The sequence below is a fragment of the Tenrec ecaudatus genome, chromosome 5 (assembly GCF_050624435.1).
Source record: "Tenrec ecaudatus isolate mTenEca1 chromosome 5, mTenEca1.hap1, whole genome shotgun sequence".
NCBI classification, from domain to species: Eukaryota; Metazoa; Chordata; class Mammalia; order Afrosoricida; family Tenrecidae; genus Tenrec; species Tenrec ecaudatus.
This window is the reverse complement of record NC_134534.1, coordinates 26,206,801-26,231,637: the sequence shown is the minus strand read 5'-3', so window position 1 is coordinate 26,231,637 and position 24,837 is coordinate 26,206,801. Positions and strand designations below refer to the sequence as shown.

General features: G+C 35.6%; 1 protein-coding gene across 3 annotated transcripts in view; it reads right to left on the bottom strand.

Moving 5' to 3' along the window:
• Positions 1-24,837, bottom strand: part of CSMD3 (CUB and Sushi multiple domains 3) — a 1,306,760-nt gene that overhangs the window by 604,166 nt on the left and 677,757 nt on the right. For all 3 annotated transcript variants that reach the window (XM_075550585.1, XM_075550586.1, XM_075550587.1), the window contains one exon: positions 16,764-16,876. In XM_075550585.1, coding sequence (XP_075406700.1) covers positions 16,764-16,876 — 113 coding nt within the window. The remainder of the gene's footprint in view (positions 1-16,763; positions 16,877-24,837) is intronic.

Below are 24,837 nucleotides of genomic sequence, written 5' to 3'. Positions count from 1 at the left end.
AAATATGGATTCTTCCAGTTGCTTGTTCATTAAGTGTCTTCCAAATTTCTTGAATAGACAAATATGTGACTCCAATTCTGCATAAGTTTGCTGAAACATCTCAATTGGTATTCCACCCATGTCTGGAGCACTGTTTTCATCAATGCTGTCAGGCAAGCTCCCTGAGATAATGGAGTATCAGCCGATTCCTGTTAGACTGACTCTGGGCATTCCTTCCACTTTCTTTTAATGCTTCCTGCATTGTTAAATATTTTTTCCCAGGGAATCCTTCAATATTTTAACTCAAGTCTTTAATTTAAAGAAATAAAAAATGTTAAGTTTTTTTTCCATCATTACTTTCTGCTTGTAAATGCAAAAGTGTTCTTCCCTTGGATAATCTATTGGTTAATATTAAAAATGTCCATGTCTGACTGACTTTACAAAACTAAACTCAAATTATCTGGGGGTAGGGTGTGCTTTGTACTACATCGGGCTATGTTAATGGACAGTGATGAGGGGGAATCTAGTATTCTGCACAGCAATTTGACAGAGAGTTTACTTACATTCTTTCCTTCCATCAAAATTCAAACGGTTTCTAGAATCACTTAAAATGTAACAGGCCCGTTGGCACTGACTTGGCTTGAATAAAGAGTACATAAAGAGAGCAGTTTGGATCCTGGCAGAAAACAAAATTGGTACACTTCCCCACGAGTAGAGTAGAGTTTGGTGAAATTAACCAAAAATGGTGCAATTCCTCATAGCTAGCCCTGGTGACATAATGGTTAAGCATTTAAGTGCTAAACAAAAAATGTTGATGCTTTCAACCCTCCCACTGGCCCTGCCATGGAAAAATAGGTTATCTTATTCTCAAAAAGTAACATCCAAGAAAACTCTGTAGGGCATTTCTACTCTATCATATGGGGTGACTCTGAGTGAGCATTTACTTAGTGACACCTAAAAACCACCAATAGCAACATCAGAAAGCTGCCACAGCTTTTCTACTGAGATAGGTAAGGTCTATCGTGCCAACCTGTCCAATAACCACATGTGGGGTTAATTGAAGGGTGGAGTGATAAATGGCTCCGTGAGCCTCGCCTTTCTAGTTCTCGGGTCCCTTGCTTTCTGAGGGTCGCACCAGAGTGCAGCTGCCTTAGCCAGTTCCCCGCTTCAGCTGGCAAGGATCACTTCCTGCAAGACATCCCTGAGGAGAAGCCACATGGACCTACCCTGATGCAGCCCTGTGTGCTGGAGCAGCCATTAGGAGACCCCTGCCAACATTGAGATGTTTACACATTCACTGATTCAGTCCCTCCTGCAGTCGGCATTATTGTGTGTGTGTTGTGAGACTTAGGAGGTCTTTGTAGATTGGTGTTGCACATATGGGCTAATGTTGGACTTAGGAGCTTGGACAGTACTGGGTTGGGATACCTTCTTAATGTATACTTATCCTTTATAAAAAACAAAAAAACAAACTCTCTCATATACATATGAGTTTCTGTGGATTTGTTTCCCTAGTTTACCCAAACTAACACATCTACCAATCCTTCTTCTTTCTTGTTTCAATAATATTCTCCCTTCCACTGCTTGATTTGCTACTTGGAGTCTACCAACTGTTAATATGCCGCCACACAAAAAGGCCATTTCCCAAAATAAAAATCAATTATGTCTTTATACACGTAATTAAATTCAAATTACACCACCCACTAACCAAGGGGAAGCTTTGTTAATAAAGGAAGGGTTTGCATTGATTTATAGTCTAATGCATAGGTACTTTCTCCTAGTGGAGTGTAGCCCACAGTTTATGCATGATTACTTTTGAGTAAGGAGGTACTAGATTAGTGAGATCAATATAAGAATTTTTGCATATCTTTCATCTTAAAACAAGTCTAGTAATCAAACAACCTCCTAGCATTTCCTAGCATTTCTCTCCAACTATTAATCTTTCACAGAGTTGTCTGTATTTTCTGTCCTTAATTCCACGCGTATCAGTCAATTATAACGCCATTTCAATCGGGTTTTTCAAGGTCAGATTTTGCCCGATCGGTAGTAATATTCAGTCTTCATTTTTCTGTTTCTCAGTAGCGTTCAACACAGTAAATCATTACTTTCTACCATAAGTTCTTAACCTAGTTCTTAGGAAAACACACTCATTTCTCCATCCACATCACTGGTCTTTTTGGCTGAATCAGTTCCCTTCAGATTAAGTTATTCCCCAGAATTCAGGCCTCCGAACTTTCCAGTGACTGCACTCCTTTCTTAGGCGATTCTATCCACTTCCACAAATTCAAATACTGCTTGGCTAGCGAATCCTAAAACTCCATCTGTAGGTAATCTTCTACTTGAGCTATTGATCCATATATCCAGCTATCTGTATATATATGACAGAGGATACATCCATATATCCAACTTTATATGTCTACTTGAATGACAAATAAACAGCTGAAATTTAAGATATGTAACAGAATGGTTGATATTTCTTCCTAAATCTGCTCTGCCTACAGTGCTCCTCCTTCCCACCACCATCACCTTGTAATCAAAACATCAGATGACCTGTTCCCATTGGCAATAGCTTTCTTTGTGACTCTTCTTTTTTTAATGTGTTCCTTCTGAAGGGCTCATCTCTATTCAGCTGTCAGGGTGATTTAACTGCATAAAACACATGCTGCTGTTATTCAGAACAGTCCAGTGACTCTATTACATCATAGAACTACCCAGACTGCACAGACTCATCCAGCCCCTGCCAACCAGTATCGCTGTGGCTTCAGCTCATAATACTGTCACTTTAGAAATGGTTACAGACACAAAGGTGACCTCATTTTTAGGAAACCTTTCCCATGTTATGAAACTATTTTCATATTTGTTTTAGGAAAGACACCTCCATATTACCCACTTTTCCAAGCTTGAAAGGCGATTAACATTTGAGATTTCACACTTTGTCTTCATCAGTTAAAAACCAGTACTAAATTATCAATCTCTTTATGGAAATTATGGAATATTATGGCTTCAGCTCATAATACTGTCACTTTAGAAACAGTTACGGACATAAAGGTGACCTCGTTTTTAGGAAACCTTTCCCATGTTATGAAACTATTTTCATATTTGTTTTAGGAAAGACACCTCCATATTACCCACTTTTCCAAGCTTGAAAGGCAATTAACATTTGAGATTTCACACTTTGTCTTCATCAGTTAAAAACCAGTACTAAATTATCAATCTTATTATGGAAATTATGGAATATTATGGAAATCTTGCAAAAGATTTGGGTATCATATTGCTGAGATTTTGCCAGGCATTCCATGTCTGCAGCACTCCGTAAACATCATTGAAAAGAGCATTTTTGATGATTTGCACATCATTAGGCATTATACTTTTAGATGAAATGTTATTTAATCATATATTTTTGTTGTCTTTAATGAATCATCATTTGACATATTAAGAATAAGTAAAATATTTCTTTCTGTCTAGAATTAGTTTTGTATAATAATCACATCCTAGTTCCTAAAAATTACTGGAAATATGATTTAACTTACAAAAACTGTAAAGAAAATCTTACATGAAAGATAACTAGTAAGGTGAAAGAGACATTTTTGATAATAATAATTTTGAAAAATCACAATTGTATATTCAAGTTATTAGAACTATAATTGAAATAATACATAATTTGTCTTCTGATTCTCAGCATAATTTAGATATATTAAATTTTAACAAAAATTCTCTGTTTTAAAAAATAAGCCATATTTCAGGTTCACTGAGTAGTTGCCTTGTTCAATCACTCATTGTAAATCGATGGAAAATATTAATCTCACCAGTGACAAAGTATTCATCATTATTTTATTACTCAATTATGATCTTGAATATGCATCATTCCACACAAAATAACAAGAGCCAAACTAATTGATTTGCATTTAATATGTAGAAGGCACACAGTGTATTGTGAAGGAAATGAAACTTGGAGTAAAGGAACCCATCATTTAGCCATATCTCAAATAGCCATTTAATGCTGATAAATTTTCTTAATTCCCGAGCTGCCTTACTGTTCCTTTATCTGTAAACTAGGGGTTGCAACTTAAAGGATTCCAAGATATGGGTAAAGGCTAAATGTCATGATTGCCTGATGATGTCTAAAGTAAATAGTGATCCTTTATGAAATCCACAAATCATTAAAAAATCATATTCACAAAAGTGAAAATAAGACAATATGTAAGCATCCTTCACCGTGAACATCCTCCTGGCAGCACTGTGTAGGTGGTGGGATTATAACCCTCTGAGGTTCCAATGAAAGAGCTGCGCAGCGCAAGAAACATGAGGCCCCATCAAGATTGTCAGCGTGGAAACACTATATAGGGTCAGTATGAATTGGAATTGACTCGATGGCAGTGGGTTTGTTTTTAGGTTTCAGCTTTAGTAGGACAAAGCAAATCCTGCAACCCTTAATTAAAAGTAGATTTAAAGAAACAGACAAACAAAAACTTTCAACAGAATCTACCTGCATTTTACCACGTGGGGATGAGTCCTGGTTGTTTAATGCTTAAACACAGCCTACCAAATGAAAGTTGAGCAGTTCAAATCCGGGAAGAGTTCTGCAGGAGAAATGCCCTGACAATCTGCTGGCATAAATATATTGTAGAAAATCACCAGGAGCAGTTCTTCTCTGTCATATCGGGTTGCAATGAGTCAGCATTAACTTGATGGCACCCCACGACAACATGCAACGATAACTAGAGTTTCTGTACTATGTGAATGAGACCAAATCAGTGTAGACTGTGGTTTAACCTGTAAACTTTGAGCTGTAAAAGGAACAGATTAGGCACAGACATACACCTGTAGAAACCGGAAAAGATAGAGGCAATACATGAAGATTACCAATAAACCAGGGAAGAGAAGGTGAATGGTAGTCAACACAGTGAGAAAGTCTCTCCCAGAAGGGTAGCATCATGCCTTGAGGGACATATAAAACTACACCTTCTGGAAAAGTAGAGAATAAACATTAAAAAAAAAAAAAAGAGGGAAAACTCTTGTTGGAAGCTTCAGGAAAAGCATTTGGTCCTCAGGTGTTGTGAAACTGAAGTACATCTTTCTTCACATCATTATCCCTTTTCCTTGTTCTAAGTAATTTGCATCCTGATGCAAAAAAATAGAAACCATTAATGGTTTCTTGGTTATTTTGTTCTGTTCGCCACTCCATATCTATAATCTTACCTTCCTTAAAGCCTCTCTTACTTAACACCTTTACCACAGCTTATCCAAGCCCTGGAGCCAATGTCTTCACATTTTCTCAAGACATTTAGGTGTATTATTGAATTTCGAGTTACTTAACTGACCAAAAGAATCTATAAATATCTCTGTTATTTTTTAATGGGCTTGGGTATACTATTTCTCTGAAGTGGGGAATCTTTTCAAGTAGAATTCTAATTTATATTATCACCATCGCACTTTTACCTGATAAGGTGTATTTATTCCTTAATTGTTCACACAATATATTTTTGCCGATTGATCATATCCTTTTCTACATGTTTAAGTAAACCTATTCTCCTAGGGTATCCTACAAAAAGCCTAGCTCTCTGAATTGAGCTACAGCTCCATATTAGCATCTCCATTGTGTATCCCACTGAGAGTTTACATGTGGGTCTCAACCCACTTTATTTCCCAACTTCCGAATTTGACCTTCCCTTACACAGTATATTTACTTAATGTCCCAGTTGTTCACCACATCACTCAAGCAGATACCTGGAGTTGTCTTTGAAATTACCTTCTACTTCAATATGATTCTAAAATGCACCTTTCTGGAATCTAGAGACTCAATTTTATCATGGCAAGGTCTTCAGATTCACTTACCTTTTTCTAATCTCCTATTTATTATCTTCTATTGGGGCTTCATCATCTCTTACTTGGATAATTGAAAGAGTTAGTTATCCTTTCCTCCCTTGATTCATCAGCCATAAAATTACCTGACTGATGTTATGCAAATATAAATCATACTAGAGGCTATTTCCCTTCCTTCATTGAGTTGATGGCCAAAACCACTTTTTCTGTCATATTTGTTGGTGCTTTCTCATTCTTTCTATCAAAACTGATGCATAAAAAGTTGAAGTCACTTGTCACAGGTCTCTAAACACAGTTGCACTTAAAGTCATGTTTACTAGGTCTTCATATTTCAGCTCCTGAATGATATAGTATATGAGTAATAAGCATGAGTGATATCTCAGTGATTAGGGTATGGATTGACAATTCAAACCCACCAACTGTTCTGCAGAACCAAGATGAAGCAGTAAAGATTTAATCTTGGAAACACTATATAGGTCACAATAAGTAAGATTAGACTATATGACAATTGGTTAATCCCAGTAATTAACATTCATTCAGCATATTTCACATGCAAAAATAGTTTTGTTTTTAATAAAAAGCCTTTGATATATATCTATATATATATAAATATATGAATATATTTCTCTTTTTTTTGTTTTTGATGAAACTCTGTAAGAAATTAAGACAGTGTGGAAGTTCACTATTTAAATTATACACACATTTCTGCTGGTTATTTCAATGAGACAGGCTATACAGAATAGCACTGAAATATATTGCTTGCCAAAAATGTTCTCCAGGTTTAAATTACAATGACTATTTCTATCTTCTATATTACTTTTGCCTCCTGTCACTAAATAGTGTCTTCCATTTCCACATCAGAAAGAACTCTGATTCCTTTCCCAATCCTACCCCATCATTGCTCTTCCACTCTAGAAGCCGTCTCACCATTCCACTCCAAGGACACATATGTCTGAGATCACTGTATCATCAGAGTATCTGATTTTGTTTTAAAGCACATTGTAGTCTTTTGTCAGCTGATGCTGAATCTCAGTCAAATCCCTTCATTGCTGTTCATATTAGTGCTTTTGGTTAACCAGATTACAATTAAAGTATATTTACTAGCCAATTGCATTATGCAGACTCAATGTACTTGCTTGCCTCTCAATTCAAGACTCACGAATCAGACCTGATTTGGTCAATGGATTTTAGTAGCGATGATGTAAGTAGAGTTTTAACATGATTGCATGTTTGATATTTATTCCCCTCTGACATCTTGGCCTATATGAAGAAAATACCACACCCTCACTAGTCATTGTTCCCCTAAGAACGAAGGACACAGGATCCAAATTTAGCATTCACCAGTAGAATCCACCCATTCATTGGTACGTGAGGATGGGTAATTTTTCAACTATTGAGTTTAGATAAATAACAGTATACTTGTGGTCATGGACTTGTACAATGCTACATTAAGAAAATAATCCCTTTATTTATAAACAATATCCCTTTGCATATAATTGGATTGGCTGCATTTGTTTTAAAATTTTAAATTAAATCATGATTTCTCTCTCAGTTAATCTTAGGAAAAATCAGAGTAGGATTTTGCTTAATCCACTGAAGAATAACTCTTTTCTGCCACAGAAAAACAAAACGTGGAAAATTTGCAGCCCTCACATATTCTGCACCCTGTTGTTAGATGCTCTTAAGTTGATTCTAACTCAAAGTTACCCCATGGATGCAGAGTAGGACTACTCCATACAATTTTCCAGGCTCTGGCCTTTTGGAAGCAGAGATCAGTTTTCAGAGACTTCTCGGCAGGAATTTATATCACCACTCTTTGGATTAGCAGTCAAGTGCTTAATGTGTACAGTACCTGAGACTCCTCACATTCCACTTTGTGTTTATAACATATGAAGAATTACATTTTAGTTACCAATATAATTGCTTCTACTTATATTGACACTTCACTTGGATTTAGAACAATTTCCCCTATCAAGGAAGATGTAATGTATAATCACTATTGTATTTTAACTTACATAATGACTGATATTGGGGAGAAAATTTACAGGCATTATTTTCATAAAAATATATGATGATTACACATAATTTTCCAAAACTCTTACACAATTTCAAAATTGTATCTATCAATCAGCTAACTGCATATAACCTAAATGGATGAAGAAATGTAAACTCTAAAGCAACATAGTACAATGGGAAATGATTTCCTTAGAAGCAATAGCTTATTATAGTCCTATTTGCAGGTCAGCTAGTACTTAACTTAAAAAAATTAAGCAGTTTTTCTGGACCTTAATATCCTCATACCCAATGAAATGACTATATTCCACTCAATTACCTCATGAATCTCTTCTAGATCTAATCCATTATATTAATAAATGATGTTCTTTGTCTTCTGGGACGAACTGGTGGTGAAGGGAGAATTTATTTCATGATCCTTGTACCAAAACATACTATTCCTCTCCGTCATTGTAGCCTGATCCCTGACTATCCAGTGACTCTCTCCATTCTTACTATATATTCTAGAATTCTTCTAGCTCCTCAAAAGGGACAAGCTTGTCCTTCTGCCAAACTTCCAGCCCCATTACCACCTACTCAGCCTTCCGTCTCAGTCCAAGTCAGCCAACTACTGAAAGCTTTTCTTGAAACTTCTGTTCTGTACGTTATCCGGTTCTCCCCAAAGCACATCTATTGTTCACGCACAGCCTATTTACCATTTAGATCATTTGTTTACTGTCAGCCTGTGTACCCCTGAATGGAAAGCAATGACTAAGACTCTTGTTTTGTTAGCTAGCTACCGATGTAGCAATCCTTGACATTCATCTAAATCCAAAGAGTATTTTTTAAATTGACATGGCTTTGAGAATTCTGCCATTCATTCTAATTCCGGGGGTGTGGAAACACAGGGTATGATTCTCACAGCAGGTTGGAATAAACAGTGTTAAATGAGATATTTTAGGATCAGTTTTTTCTGAAGGATCGTGATGTCCTACATGTAAAATAATAACAAAATACCACACTCTAATGAAGAGTAAGAACAAAAGAAAAAAATCTTACTCATACATAAAAGTACTCATGAGTCATGTTTAAACGCTTTTTTTTCCTGGTGGGTAGATTGAAATGTCATCATGACAATCCCACTCAAATATTATATGTGATTTTGAAATTTTCCCTAGGAAAGAAGAGCCAATTTTTACACACTACTGTATTTCAATAAAGAAAATTAAAATAATATGAAGAGAGGAAATATCTCAAAATGTCCCAGTGATGGGAAAGCCAAAAGGGGGCTTACTAATTCATTACTAACAGGCCACCATCATATAGTAAGATTTTAAATATGGAGAAAATCCTGAGGGAAAGATGTATCTCTGAGCTCATCCAAAGAGCTTTGCACGGAAGGTACTTCAGTGTACTACAGTGAATGAATAGTGAGTATCGTATATTTGTATGTTCGATGAATGTATCAATATGATTATTTTACATATGATAGGTAATTTCTAGCACTCAAAGGAAACACAGTGACAACGGATTCCAAGCTCCTTCTTTCAAAAAAATATGACAATTGTTCTCATAGTAAATATGTATTAAATCCCTGATCCACATGGCACTCCCAGAGGAAAACACTTACTTATATAAATGAATTTGGACTCCAAAGGAATTGTACAAACTCTGAAATAGATTTATAACTTGCGAAGATTGGTGGTTGATGTCAGTTCCCATTGATATTATGTTAGTATATAAAAAAAATCATTTAGTTTCCAAAAAGTTTAGTCATTTCAGTTTTATTTCAATATATAATTGAGCATTATTTTATTTGTGTATGGTATTGTATATTAAGAGAATATCAAAGAATCATCTAAGTATGTATTCTCTATAGATTAATTAATCTTAAATTGAATTTCCCTACTTAAAGTACATGATACAGGGAAATAACCATTTCTTTAAAAATGAAACAACTAAAAATTATACAACTATATGACTTATATTATTTTATTTCATTAATTTGTTTTTGTAGCAGTAGAAACTAGAAATTGATGGGACAATTTGAGTGATTCTAATATTTTTAAAGAATATATTGCATGACTTTTATTATTTATTGTACACAATTTTAAAAATATTCAAGAAATAAGGAGGTGAAAAAGTTCATGTTTGGGGGGGAAAGTGGTGTTTTCTATTTCAAACTCAATAATTTCCTCACAGGAGGAATTTGTTAGGTCTTAGGAATGTATCATCACTATTAATAGGTAGCTGAAAGTAATGTTTTGGGGTTTTTTTCGCTTTGAAATGTCTTGTGTAAGCCTAGAACTGTTTTTACTTTAAAATGGGGGAAAAAGGGAATGCTATTTTTCAGTACTCACTTTGTTGCTAAGATATAAAGTTACCCTATTACAATGTCTATTATATATCTGGAACTTATGTTTTTGTAATACATGTAAGAAACCCTAAGAAAGATAAGACCTGGAACTATACAAAGCACAAGCTGTTCAGCATTAAAATATAAATTCTGAGCATATATTATTCTAGTCTACTTAATCTTCTGATATTACTCTTGCATTCTGTCAAAAATTGTTCAATCATTTTGCTCATAACCCTCCTTCCAAATAAAGATACTATTAAAAAGTACAGAGCTTCAAATCTATGAAACATCTTATAACATGGATGAACTTAGGTGACATCCCGCTGAGTAGAATGAATCAAGCAACAAAGGACAAATATTCTATGAAACAATTATTGTAAGGAGTCGAGAAAAGGTTTTCCCACTGAAAGAACAGGTTGGATGGTTACCAGGTATGGAAGAGAGAGGGAGGAAGGGGAAGGTACAGACCACGGCCCTGTAGGACCCAGTAGAATAGCCCCTGTGGATTTGTTGAGACTGTAACTCTTTACAGTAGTAGAAAGACTCTTCTTTTCCACGGTTTCCAACTGCTGATCTTACAGTGAGCAGTATAATGCATACCCGAGCAGGACACCAGGGCTCCTGGACTGGAGGGTAGACAGGGGTAAACTTAGGTGGAAGGGGATGTGCTAATCTGGGTACTTCAGTGAAACAAATCCACAGACAATCATGAATAAGAGAGAGTTTTATATAAAAGTTAAGTGCACATCAAGAAAACATCCCAACCCAGTGCTGCCCAAGCCCACAAGTCCAACATTAACCCATATGTACAACACCAATCCACAAAGTCCTCCTCCATCTAACAAAACACACACTATGATGCAGACTGCAGGAGGAAAGCTGAATCAGTGAATGTGTAAGCATATCAGCATTGCCGGGGGTCTCCACACGGCTGCTCCAGCACCCAGGAGTAAGTCCATGTGGCTTCTCCTTGGGGATCTCAGGCAGGAAGTGAGCCTTGCCAGCTGAATCAGGGAACTGGCTAAGGCAGCTGTACCCTGGTCCGACCATCACAAAGCAAGAGACCCGAGAACTCAAAAGGTGATGCTCATTGAGTCATTTCTCCCTCTGCCCTTCAATTAACCTCACATGTCTCTATTGGCCAGATTGGCACAATAAACTACCTCAGGGGAGATGATATTTAAACAAGAGGGAGATAGACAAAAAATGGTGGAAACGGCACAATATCGGCAGGTGGAATGAAGTGTTGAATTAAAAACCAATGATCTACCCTGCCAACCTTCACCTAATTCACAATTTTAAAGTTTTGAAAGAAAAAAAAATCACAGAGCTTAAGTGATCGTGCAAAGTGGAACTGAATCATAGGTTTTGAAAGATCACAAATGTTTACATAAGTAGATTGTCACATCATTCTCGCGTGGAGCTGCTGGTGGTTTTAAATTGCCCACCTTTCCACTTAGCAGGTGAGACTTCACCGCTATGCCTCCAGGACTCTCAGGGTTTAAGTTAAAACCATAATCGGGATATTCACGCAGCCAATGTCATGAACTACAGATATTTAAAATGTTCAAATAATGAATTGTGAAATATGTGTATGCTCATGAAGCCAACACCACAATTACAAAATGAACATTTCTCCAGAGAATGATCACTGCTTCGGTCCCCGTGTTAAGGCAGACATCATCTGACACTAGAGATTTTAGATTTGCCTTGTATTCTCCAGAATTTTATGTAAACCAGTTCATATTGCACTTCATTTCATATAGCACACCTCATTTTTTATGGAATCTTTCACGCAGGATAATGACTTTTATTTTACCCGCATTGTTGCACGTATCTCTTCATATTGATGCACAGTATTCCATCCTATGAACATATCACATTATGTTTGTATGTTCATCTGTTGATAGGCATTTAAAAGTTTCATTAGAAATGATCTGAAAGTATTTAACAACCTTGGAAAACATTTTTAGATGACATTTTAAAAATGACACCAATATTAAATAAGCACTTTAGAAGAGAGCTAGAGTTTATATTCAAATTCAAACTTAAATTAAGGGAAATCACTGGCAAATATTTAGCTGTTTAATCATTAGATCCTTGCTATCAAGTCTTTTCATATCTGACATGTGACCTCATTATTACATTAAAGACTTGCTTTGGGACAAGTAATGGGATTTCTACAACCTAACATTAAAATGAGGGAAATGAACTTTTGGAGTTTATATTAAGCCACAAAATCTGTTTTGAAATTATTCAGAAAAGTAATCACATTTCATAAAGTTGTTCCATTTCAAAATGTTAGATTACCCCATAAAAGCAGATGTTTCATCAAAGTTTTAAAATCTTGTTGTGCACTTTAATTCAGAATTATTTCAATATTTAAATGGCTAAAAAATTAACTGTAAGCTAAGATTTATGGGCCTAGCATAAAGTTTGTTAAAGGCATTAGTCTAAAATAACAGAATTCCATGTCAAATTTTTACTCTTCCACTTATTATCATTTGACGTAGAACAAATAATATTTTTGGTTCAATTTTTTCCTCTTTAAAATGAGGATAATCACAACATAGTATCAGAATGAGACAAGATTTATTTTTCCAAAGGAACATGATACCAGTAAGCAATGGATATATGTTTTATTATATTGCTGAGGATGCAAACTGATACAAAAATGAAATTCAATAAATTCAATATAGTATCTGTTTTCTAAAAAGAGGAAATAATTATATAATAGTTTTCTAATACTATAAAGGCTAAAGAATTTTTACTGTGACTCTCCCCAATGGATATTAAGCTCTCTGACTAAATATGAATCTTTAAGTCTGTCAAGTAACTATAAAGATAATTTTTAAGCAAATATTTTCTATATGAACATATGCGAATTTGTGTGTGTGTGTGTGTGCATATGTTAGTGTGTGTATGTTTGTGTGTGTGTTGAAATGGAAGTGGTATCATGGGTTAATATCAAACAAGTAAAACTACGACTCATTTCCTCCAAATCTAGAAAGAATTCTACACATTAAAGAACAATTTGAAAACAACCATTCTAACACAGGACTACTGAAAAGTCAAAGATTTATCTGTGAATATAGCATAACATACAAATGCCTGATTAAGTTCCAAACCCCTCTGTCTTTACTTTAGCCACCAAGTAACACCAGCCACCAGGACTCTGGGTGGATGAAATGTGGACAAAAGCTTTAAGAAATAATTCTCTCTTTTGTGTTCCTTAGGATTTCTAAGATGAAAACATCCATTAGAAGTACTGCCGGGCTAATGGATGCTAATGTGTCTATTGCAAACAATTGTTTCCTCTTTTGTTTCCTTTCTAGTTATTATGAATAGAACTAATGGCAATCTAAAAACAGTCCTACAAAACGAATGTATCCATGGGATATGGGGGAAAATGTACATCTAGTTCAGTCCTCCTTAACAGGAGGAATATTGTTCTATTTCTTGAACAATAGATTAGGTAAATCCATAATCTGTGAGTAGATGTGGTCTTGAATTGTTGTACACCCATCCGGGCATTACATCATTAAACTTTTCAAGAGCCGCGTAGTATTTGATCCATGTTTGTAATTACATAAATTAAACAGCCCAGTCCTATCTATATAAATAATTACTGACAAAGCAGTAATTGAACTTATCAAAGAATTAATTGCATTTATAGTAAATATTTTTCATTTCAGTTTATTTTGCTTCATTGTTTTATATTACATTTTAAAATAGTCCTTATACAAAACATATAGAAAAATATCCCAAAGATAAGACTAAAATTTAAAGAAAATGGCATTCAATCAGACAAATCGATATGACTTTGTATTTACAGATAACTCTTTGTTCTCTCCGTCACAGTGATAGAACAGGGGTTTTCAAATTACGCTATTTCATCCTGGGGATTCCTTCTGGATCTGCAGGAGTGACGTGCAGTCTGACTGGTTGGGCACTAAATCTCCCTCCCACTCCCAGTGCACAGAGTACTGAAGCTTTTATCCTTTGACAGGAGGAGTTTCTAACAGATGTTATCGGAAATTTCTCAAAATACACTCCACTTCAACTTAGAATTGACATTATAAATTATGGAGAATGTAAAAATGTGATTTTCATAGGTAAAATAACAATGGAAAACTTCTGAGGACAATTTTAATTTATGTCTAATGATATTTTAGAGTCAAATAACTTGTTCAGCTTAGAATCAATTTTTGATCATTGATGAAGACATAGCAGGTGGTTGTTAATCGAAATACAAACACAACTAAGTTTTTCTCTGCCTGCTTGTTTACATAGTATGGAACTGCAAAGGGCTTGTAAAGCAGAGCGAGAAGTCTACTGTAGTGAGTGGAGTTAAAGACTTCATAGAGGAGAGACTATTTTAACTTATTCTGTAAGAAGGAGCAAGCATACGCTGACTTAAAATTAGTATAACTATCCATATGTAAGATATTTAATATCCAAGGAATGAAGAATATCCTAGGTTCAGAGAATTGAGGATCAGTCCACGCACTTTGGGTGTAGGAGAAAGACAATAGCATGGTAAAAGCACGTATCGGGGAAAATCTGTAGAAGATATTAATTTTATCTCTAGGCAGTGGGAGTCACAGAAACAACATAAATAGGAGTATAACAAGTGTTCGGTATGGAGAATACGCAGACAGAGACAAGTCTGAAACAAGGGAAAAGAGGGCATTATTCATTAAGAATCTCCTAGGCTGGTTGAAAATTTCTCATCTCTGAACACTGGTACTGCAAGAGCTGTGTGTTTTCTGTGCCCTGCTTGTATCTAGTGATCTTACTGGTAGAAATGGTATCTAGCTAGTTTATCTACACGCAACAACTCATTTAGTGCCTGGCAAAAATGCAGATCCTCAGGAAATATGTTTTGAATTACAAAAGTTGGAAAATAAGCAGAAAAAAATACCAACAAAAAATGCTTAATTGTGGTATTTCACAATGTATTTTCAGTTCTTGAACTAAAGCGTGATGAAGAGCTATGTAAATAACTCTAGAACTTCCCCTGCTGCTACAACATGTTTATGAGCTTTAATAACTGGGTTCTTTGTTGGACCATTGTCATTAATGATCAATATAGTTTCTAAGGTAAAAAGATTATAGATTTCCTGACAGGCAACCTCCCCAAGGTAAAGAAAATAATAAAAACCAATAGGAATATAAGAATGTCAGAGTCACTGAGCTATTTAGAGAGGCAAGAGATTGGGAAGTAGATGTTTTCCACATGAGTTTAAAAAGTCTTTAAAATTTGCAACCTTGTTTTATCTGCTAGGGAATTCATGTAGATTTTAAATGAAGAAGAGCTATATTTTAAATTATACTAAGGTTGAGTTTTTGTTGCTCCTTTTAGTCTTAACTGACATTTACATCAATTTTTGAACTGTATAAATTAACACATATGAATATATAATATGTTCAAACTCAGGCACACATTCACAATATTGAATTTGTGCATCTGAACCCACTAACAATATCATGCATTTATTCTTTGTGGGTCTAGATATAAAGACTTGGGGAATCAGTGTTAGAAAGAAGAAATTTTCATGAAAAATTATTATTATATAAATAGAAAATATCTACATTGATGGAATAAAGTCACATAAATTCCACCATGACATTGATAAATTTAAGTTCAAGCATAATCATACTTTGATAGATTGATTTTACACTTTGTTTTTAAAAGCATGGATTTTTGTTGGAAATTTATTAAAGGTTACATATTTTTACTTAGAACCCAAATTTACATTAGTAATATGTATTCTATGTGTGTATACTTGTTATCTCTTTTGACTTTAATGAAGGATAACATGTGTTCAAGTTACCCACGATGTAACAATGCTTGCAACTCTTATAAATGGATATGGAACCAAAGACTTCACCATATAAAGGTAAAGAATCCTTAATTTCTGTCACTGATAACACCAGGATGGACAGTTTTGATTCAGTACACTGGCTATCCATTATTTACATACCAAAAAATAACCAGAACGTCCACTATTGGGGAGGCAAGTCCAACACAGAGTGACCATATAGTACAAAATGGAACTAGGCTGCAAACCTTTATCAGATCAAAGAGCCCCATCTTTCTGCCCCGGAGCAGCTGCCCCGGTGGTGAATGGTCCAGCCCTTCGCCATTACCACCGTGGCTGCATAGTTATGTAGAAGTCAATAACCTAACATTGAGCCCATATATTGCACTGGATAGAATTACTGATACATTACAAAATAAACTGCAATCCTAGAATTTTAGGGGGAAATTTAGTAATTTAATCATATATTTAATAACTAGTATGTTCTAGGCAGAACATCAGTATAAAGTATATATCATTGCATGTTCAATTATGGGAATGTAGATGAAACAGAGGAGTGCGATAGATTCTTAAGAAATAAGATATGCTAAATAGACACATATTAATAAGGAAATTAACTTTTGAAAAAGTAAAATCAACATCAGTTGTTAAAATATGACATTATTCTACTGGAATTGCTTCTATGCTGGAAAACTGGTATATTTAGATGTGATTAAACTTGAATGTAAAAGCATTCTCTGGTGGTATTAAGATAAAGTGTTTCCACAGTACCCATTCCTCATTACCTTTGTAGTTAACTTTGAAGCCGACAGAGCCAACGCTTTCATCTGTTTGGAGGTGCAGCCACATTTGGCTGCTCATGCTCACTGTCAAGTCCGGCACAAAGCTCCCAGTCAACCTAACAGAGACGGATAGAAGACGGGCCAGATGAATGTTCTGTACACATTCTTTGCATACAAATTATGAGATAATGTGCTTATTAATCTTTCACGGCTGCAACAAAAACCTAGGATATATACTTATGAGACTGTGTGCTAATGTAACAAAAAGGAAAAGCTACACAATCTAAAGGTCAAGGCTTACAATCAATGCCATTGTATGTGTTTAACTAGGTTGAGTCTCTCGTATCTCTGAGGCAGGGTTACCATATTTTAAACAATCAGAGATCCTCTGCTTCCTTTTGAATGGAAAATTATCACCTATGAAAATCTTACATTAAAAATATTAAGAATGCATTTTTAATATTTCAAGTTTCACGGAACTTTATTTTAAAAGATGACAAAAACATTTGAATACCGAGAAGAGCAATAAAATAGCAAGGATTATAATTCAACCTTCTTTCATGTTGTTGGTAATTACATCAATCCTGTGAGACAGTATTTATAGCACAGGCTAGTCATGTCATAGGTAATTTTCACTCATAATAGTATATTTTACTACCATGTAGTCTCTTTGAAGCTAGTCTAGAATAAGCTCTCATTCAGGAATGCTCAATTTTTCCTTCATGTTTCCCCTGACATTCATAATGTTACAACATTGAAAAACAGTAACAGGTCACACCTTTGAAAAACAGTAACAGGTCATAAAAAAGGGGAAAATATTACTTTAGTGGTACAGTCTGTCAAGAATGGAAAGAGGGAGAGAAAAAAGATTCAATGAAAAGTCAGTGTCCATATTGGTAGAAGAATGTAAACTAGAGTTATGATCATCAGGTGCCTTGTAATCAGTTATAACTCACAGTGGATCCTAAGTACAACAGATTGAAACACTGCCTGTCCTGCACAACTCTTATAATTTTTGCTCTTTGTGCTGCTTGTTGTGGTTACTGTATAAATCCATCTCTTTAAGGCTCTTCCTCTATTTTGCCCAAACCTTCTACTTACAGAAGATTATGTCTCTCATTAGATCGATAGATATAGAAACCAGATCCTCCAAACATATCCAAAGTGTGTGAGACAAAATTTTGTAATCTAGCTTATAAAGAACGTCTTGTCTGTATCTCTTCCAAGATAGACTTGCTCATTCCTCTATAGGCTGTGATATATTTAATACTCATAATTTGGACCCTTACGTGATTGACAAATAACCAGACAGTATTCTATTCTGTAGTAGTTAGGATACCTGTGAGTTGGGATGGATTCAGTGGTACTTAACAACAATTCTTCAGCAACACCATTATTTACATGAATCCGTTCTTCTGGACTCAGAAGAAGACCTGGTCTCTAGCACTCCGATGCATAATTCTCTATGCCATCAGAGCTCACACACACAGAACCGCTACATTTTAAAAATGTGTTTAGAATAGAGTCTTGTGGCATACAGCTTTCAAAGTGGTGAATTTGTAGGTACCAATATTTTGAGCTTCCATACCAAGACAAACTCAGTTTCCTGAGCAAGAGCAAGGAGTCCAGCAAGATACATGGCAGAAAATAAAGTAGACACCAGAAGGTACATCTATAGGCAATGCGTCAACTATATTGTATTGAACATTCCACTGATAGACCTTACAGTGCAGAAGGATGCTTTCTGGGAATAGTTATAATTGTGCTTATAACATCTTCATATCTTTCTCAAAGGAGCCCCCTGAGCACAGTGGTTAAACTCTCCACTGCTAACTAAAAGATCATGGTTCTGAATCTACCAGGAGCGGCACGGGAGAAAAGACCTTGTTCCTCATTCCCATCGAGAGGGAAATCTAAAGAACTCTATGAAGCAGAGCTACTTTGTTGCTCTGATTCAGAATCGACTGATACACAAAAACATATCGATTTCAGTTTTGTCCTTTCATTCCACCTGCTTTTAAAACAATTTTATGTGAATTGGGTAAAGGTTTAAAGAGCAAATTCATTTTCCACTCAACAATCCCTACACATTTTGTTTCCCTGTCATTAATTGCAAACCTTGTCATTGACACCAATCCCCACATACTCCCTCCAGGTTTTTCTCAGTTACATTCTTCCTTCTTCCTTAAACCTTCTGAACTCTGCATACCTTTCTAGTGTTCTTATTGGACAGATTGTGATTTTCATGCTGTATTAAGAGATAGGTGTGAGCTCATTTCCAGAACTGAATGGTGGAGATGGTTAGAGCTGTGAGGGTTCAACAAGTCTTTATTTAACCAGCAAGCTTGATCTTTTGTATGACTAAGTTTAGTTACACACTTTTTCCCACTCTGTCCAGGACCTTCTAACGTGAACCTTTTAAGAGTAGTTGGTAATTGTTGCCAGACACCATTTAGTTCTTTTGAGTTCAGGCTTGTAAAGAACAATATTTTTATGGTCCACTAATGCAATGAAATAATGGTTTTCACGTATCTTCAGTTTTCTTCTCTGTACTTGGCGAGACCAATGATTGCACCTTCCAGGCTGTTCAAGAGCTTCTAATTCTCCGCCCATTACTCATAAAGTAAAATGGAGACAGGCATCTTTGCATTCTTTGTTATGCCAGTGGATCTTGGTGTTCCCCAAGACTATGCTCTTGAGCCTCCATGCCCAGGACTCATTTCCTCAAGGGGTTTGGTTCTATCTCGGAGGTTTTTGTAACCAGACCCATTGGAGGTGTCATCACATTCAAGGAAGTTTTTGTAGCAAGGTAATTACACATCTACAACTATCCACTGTGAAAGAGAGAGAGAGAGAGAGAGAGAGAGAGAGAGAGAGAGATGAGAGAGAGCGCCCTGGTGGTGTGGTGGTTATGCATTGGCCTGGGATCTTCATGGTCTGCAGTTCAAAACCACCAGCAGCTCCATGGGAGGAAGACACAGGTTTCTACTACCATCCACAGTTACCATCTCAGAAGTCCACAGGGGTCCCTATGAATCAGCATTGATCTGATGGTGCTAAATTTAAGAACATAAGCACACACACACTCACACACTTTCCCACTCTCTGTGGAACACTCGTTCAGTTTGGGTGCCTATTCAGGCATATATTTATAGAACACAATTATGATAGAATATAAAAAAAACCCTAGTTGCCTTTAACTTTTTCACTTCACCCAATATCTTCACCAGCTTTCGTTACTGTTTGTTGACACTCAGCTTATTGTACAGTACTTTCCTCTTCACGCAATTCTTCGTCTAGCTAAGGATTTATTCTCCTTCCCGCTTCCTCACTGTGATCACCATGAATGAAAACTGATGCTCACTCATGCTTATCACATGACTATTGGGAATGGAAACAGCCCGTGTGCCCATACATGGAAGGATGAAGTAATAAATGATGGCATATGTACATGGTAGCACACAGCACACCGGTAAAGAAGGATGAGGAGGAGGGGGCGTAACCACCCATGAGGACATTATGCTGAGTGAAATCAGTTGAACATGAAAGAATACATATTACATGAGATGACAATTGTAAACAGTCACGAAAGGTTTTTGCACACTAAAATACATTTTTATTAAAAAATGCAGAATCATCTTGAAACAACTAACAGTATTTTCTTAGTCCCCACAGTCAAAGGACACATGAACTAAATTATGCTTCACTTCTCAAATCTTCACTGGTGTGAGACTAAACACAAGTCTAAAATATGTAAATTCAATTTAACTTTTTCTTGGTGCTAAAGGAAAATACCCCTATATCCTCAACCCTGGACTGCTTCTTTTGAGCACTTCCATTAGATACCTTGTAATCTATTGAGATTTATGTATATGTTTTAAAAATGAAATAGACCTCCTGCCAATTTTGTATTTCAGGGACATCCTGATTGGAGACTTGGAGTCCTCTCTCTACAAGTAAACACAGTGCCGCCCTCTACTTCTACCTGGGAGCTCCAGCCTAGACACTTAGTTGCCTGCTGTCACTTCTTGTCATATATAGGAGAGATTTGACCTTTCACTTCTAAAGTTAATTAATATGGACTCTATTCCTTGACTATATAAAAAGGCGGGATTTATTTTTCTCTTTGCTATCCCCTTATTTAATGCTCATGAAAAAAATAATTATGTTGTAGAAAGAATGCATAGAGTTAATAAGAAATTGTATTTTCAATTCTATTTTCCTAACACTTTAACGAAAGTAGGATAGGATACCACTTCCTTAATTGAATGCATAAACTGAAGGTCTTAAGGTATATGGTAATCATAAAAGAAACCCTGAATTGTGAACAATTTCCAATTATATTGATAAACTCTTTTAGAATATTAGCTAGACAAAAATCTTTTCCAAATTCTAGATTTTGTTCTTTAATGTGGTTAATTTAGTTCCAATGATTTGATTGGAATTTTCATTAGCCTTAATGGTGGGTAATTATGGGAGGCCAAAAAATGTGGTCTACATATCAGAATCTACTTGATACTACTAAGACAAAAATGTTGCCTGCAGGACTTGCTCTTAGATGGGTTATGATCTCCTTACCATATTTGTTATGGTTATTTGTGAGAATCTGGACTGCTGAGGCATGAGGATTGTTCCTTTTATTTAAATAAATTAATATTTGAGAGGGTTTTTATCATATCCTGATCTTGAGAAAATGTCAATTAGTGATGTATATTGGATGAATTCCCTTCCAAGAAGAAAGTTAAAATTTATTTGAAAAGCCAGAGAGAGACTGAGAATAATGGAAAGGAAATGTGAGCATTGAAGACATGTTCAGAATCACCTTCAAGGGGCGGTATTTCCTCGCAAAGAACTCTCTTCTTCCTTTGTCTGTTATGTTCGATTATTTTCCCTTCGTGCTTGTTCTCTCTCTCTCTCTCCAGATTTTTTCTGAGAACTCTTTGAATTGTATTCTAAGTCCTACTTTTGGGAATTCAGAGAAAAAGTACCAGATGAAGAAAGTCATTTTTTTTCATGTTGTTCAGGAATTATGAGAATGTGTGGGTTCCTATAATATTATTCAAACTCAAAAATATCTTGTCTTCTAAAATTCATAAAGATATGGATTTAAATATCTATATATTTATTCTTATGATATCCTTGATTTTATATATATATATATAATTATTTCTACAAGTAAGTATAGCACCTCACCTTTTCTTTGGAAGGCATATCAATTTATATCTGGGATGATGTCCCCTGCATGATATAACTGAAACATCTCCAAATCACCTTATTGACAAGTGGTTTATTTTTAATTATATTTTCCCAACACTGGATATAACGCTAAATATCCTATCCCTTCTTTATGTGTCCATACTCAGTGTCTAATATCTCAGGTAAATGTCTCCCAGTATCCAATCAAATTCCTTGATTGTACACAAATTATATGATTTATCATCTGTGGATAACTTTGTGTTCAACCCATATTTCTGAGAGAACACTCATTAAAGGATGCTCTAGGCTCATGGATGAGAAGGAGCCGCCAGTTAATTTTGAAACCTTGGCTTCAAATAATTTCATTCTTTAATACTTACTTTAAACCTAATATATTTGAATTAATATTTATTTAATACATGTTTATTTATGGGCTGAATAACCTAAATTTTCATAATGCGTTTAATCCTATTTAACTCTTCACGCTGGAATAAAAGAGCAAAATCCCCAAATACGTGTACTCAAAAATCTTCCTCAAGCACTGAGATAACAGGTAGGATCTATTAAATTTCTATTAGGCTTGATGCCTGATTTTCTTTATAATGGCTGTAGGCATAAGAGTGCATCCACTGGAGATCATGATAGTAGTCTGGTGCCCTAACATATTTTTTTCTATCATATAACTATGACTCCATGGAAATAATGTAATAACCTTTCTTCTAATTCATTGATATTAAATGAAGTTTATATAAGGATAAGTAATACACACACTGCTATTAGGGTTTCTGTTCTCATATGTACAGTTTTATTCCATATAAAACATGTTTAAACATGCCACAGTGGTTAGAAAATGGCTGTGAACAAGTTCTTTCAGTAATAGACTTGTATGTGTCTTGTTAAGGAGCCTTCGGATAAAGCAGTCCAACCAAAACCATTGTTTTCCGTTTGATTTGCCAGCCCAGTTAGATTCAAGGTAGACACCATACTTCAGAAGGTTATGGGGACTTAGGGGGTTCCAACTGAAAAATCTAATAGATTTTCTCAAGGAGCACAGGATGCTCATGGGGGATTGTTGGGAGGGCGGGAGGGGAATCATAAGAAAATTGAAATTTGGGCTTTGCAGACAATGTCAGTTGAATTTGTATGCTTGTCTGGTAGAAATTTACAAATAAAAAAGGAGAAAATGACAAAATAAAACAAAAAAACTGTCAGTTTTTGTTACAGTTTTCCTCCTATGTTGCTATGATTCTGGAAGCTATGTCACTGGTATTTCAAATGCCAACAGGATCACCCAAAATGTATAAGTTTCCATAGAGCTTCCAGACTAAGAACACAGTACTTTTTGAGGAATTAACCACTGGCATCTCATGAACAACAGTGGGACAATGTCACAGAAAGTGTGACAAGATGAGCCCCTCAGGTTGGAAGGCACTCAAAATATGACTGAGGAAGACCTGACATCTCAAATCCATGTTGAGACCCTCACGCTGTGCCTGGAATAAAGCCTTCAGGATCTCATTTGCTAAAGGAGGAGAATTATAAATGAGAAGAAACAGCTGCAAACAGCTATTAAATATTTGGGAACAATGAATGTACAATGTATAAAAAGGGAAAATTAGAAGTCAATACAAGTGAAATAGAACAAGTTAAGACAGATTTCCTAGGCATTCGTGAGCCAAAGTGGACTGATATTTGCCATTTCAAGCAGACAATCATCTGATTTACTATGCCAGGAATGAAAATTCAAGAAGAATGGCATGTTATTCTTCATGTAAAAGGACATTTCAAGAACTATCTATAGGTCCAATGCTCTCTGTGATAGGATAATATCTATCCACACACAAGGAAATCTAGTCAATACAACAATTATTAAAAATTTTAGAACCAACAACTAAAATTAATGAGGAAAAAATGTAAGAATTTTACCAAAGTCTTCATTCTGGAATTCATTAAACATACAATGAAGATGCATTTATATTTATCGGCAACTGTAATACAAAATTTTGAAACAAAGACAAAGGAATGTTAGAAAATATGGCCTTAGGGATAGAAATGAAGGTGGAGATCACATGATAGAATTTGAAAGACCATCAACTTCTTCATTACAAATCCTTTTTCAACAACACAAACAGCAACTCTACATATGGAATTCCTGGGGGAAATCTCCCCAGTTTAATGAAAGAGAATCAGAAAATCATCCAGGAAGCAGAGCAGACTCCAATTAGACTGAACCTCAAGAAGGACACAGTAAGGCAGGTGTCCTCAAAAGAAGCCCATGGCCACGTGGCCCACTGAGGACATTTATTCAGCCTACTGAGTGTCTCCCCCCCCATTTTTTACTTCAAAATAAGATATGTACAGTGTGCGTAGGAATTTGTTCATAGTATTTTTTAAAATCTATATCGTACAGCCCTCCCACAGGTCTGAGGGAAAGTGAACTGGTCCATTGTTTAAAAAGTTTGAGGACCCCGGCTAAGGCATATAGTAGTCAAACTATCCAACTTTCAGGAAAAGGAGAAAACCATAAGAACAGTTAGAGAAAAAAGGCAGTCACCTATAAGGGTAATTAGATAAGAATAGCTAAGACTTATCAGCAGAAACTACAAAGAAAAGGAGAGCATGGAATAGCATCTTCCAAAAGTTGAAGGAGAACAATGCAAACCCAAGAATACTCTATCACACTAAATTTTTCAGATCAGGAAAAATTTAGAGAATACATCAAAACAACAGTAACAACAAAAAACAGCACTACAAAAATTACTTTCCAACTTACTTTTGTCAGAAGACCAACCCCCACAGAGCCCAAACAGAAGACCACTACAGTGTAACTCTATGCAGAAGTCAGAGCAATGAAAGCAATGCCCAAGACATCTTTGACCCA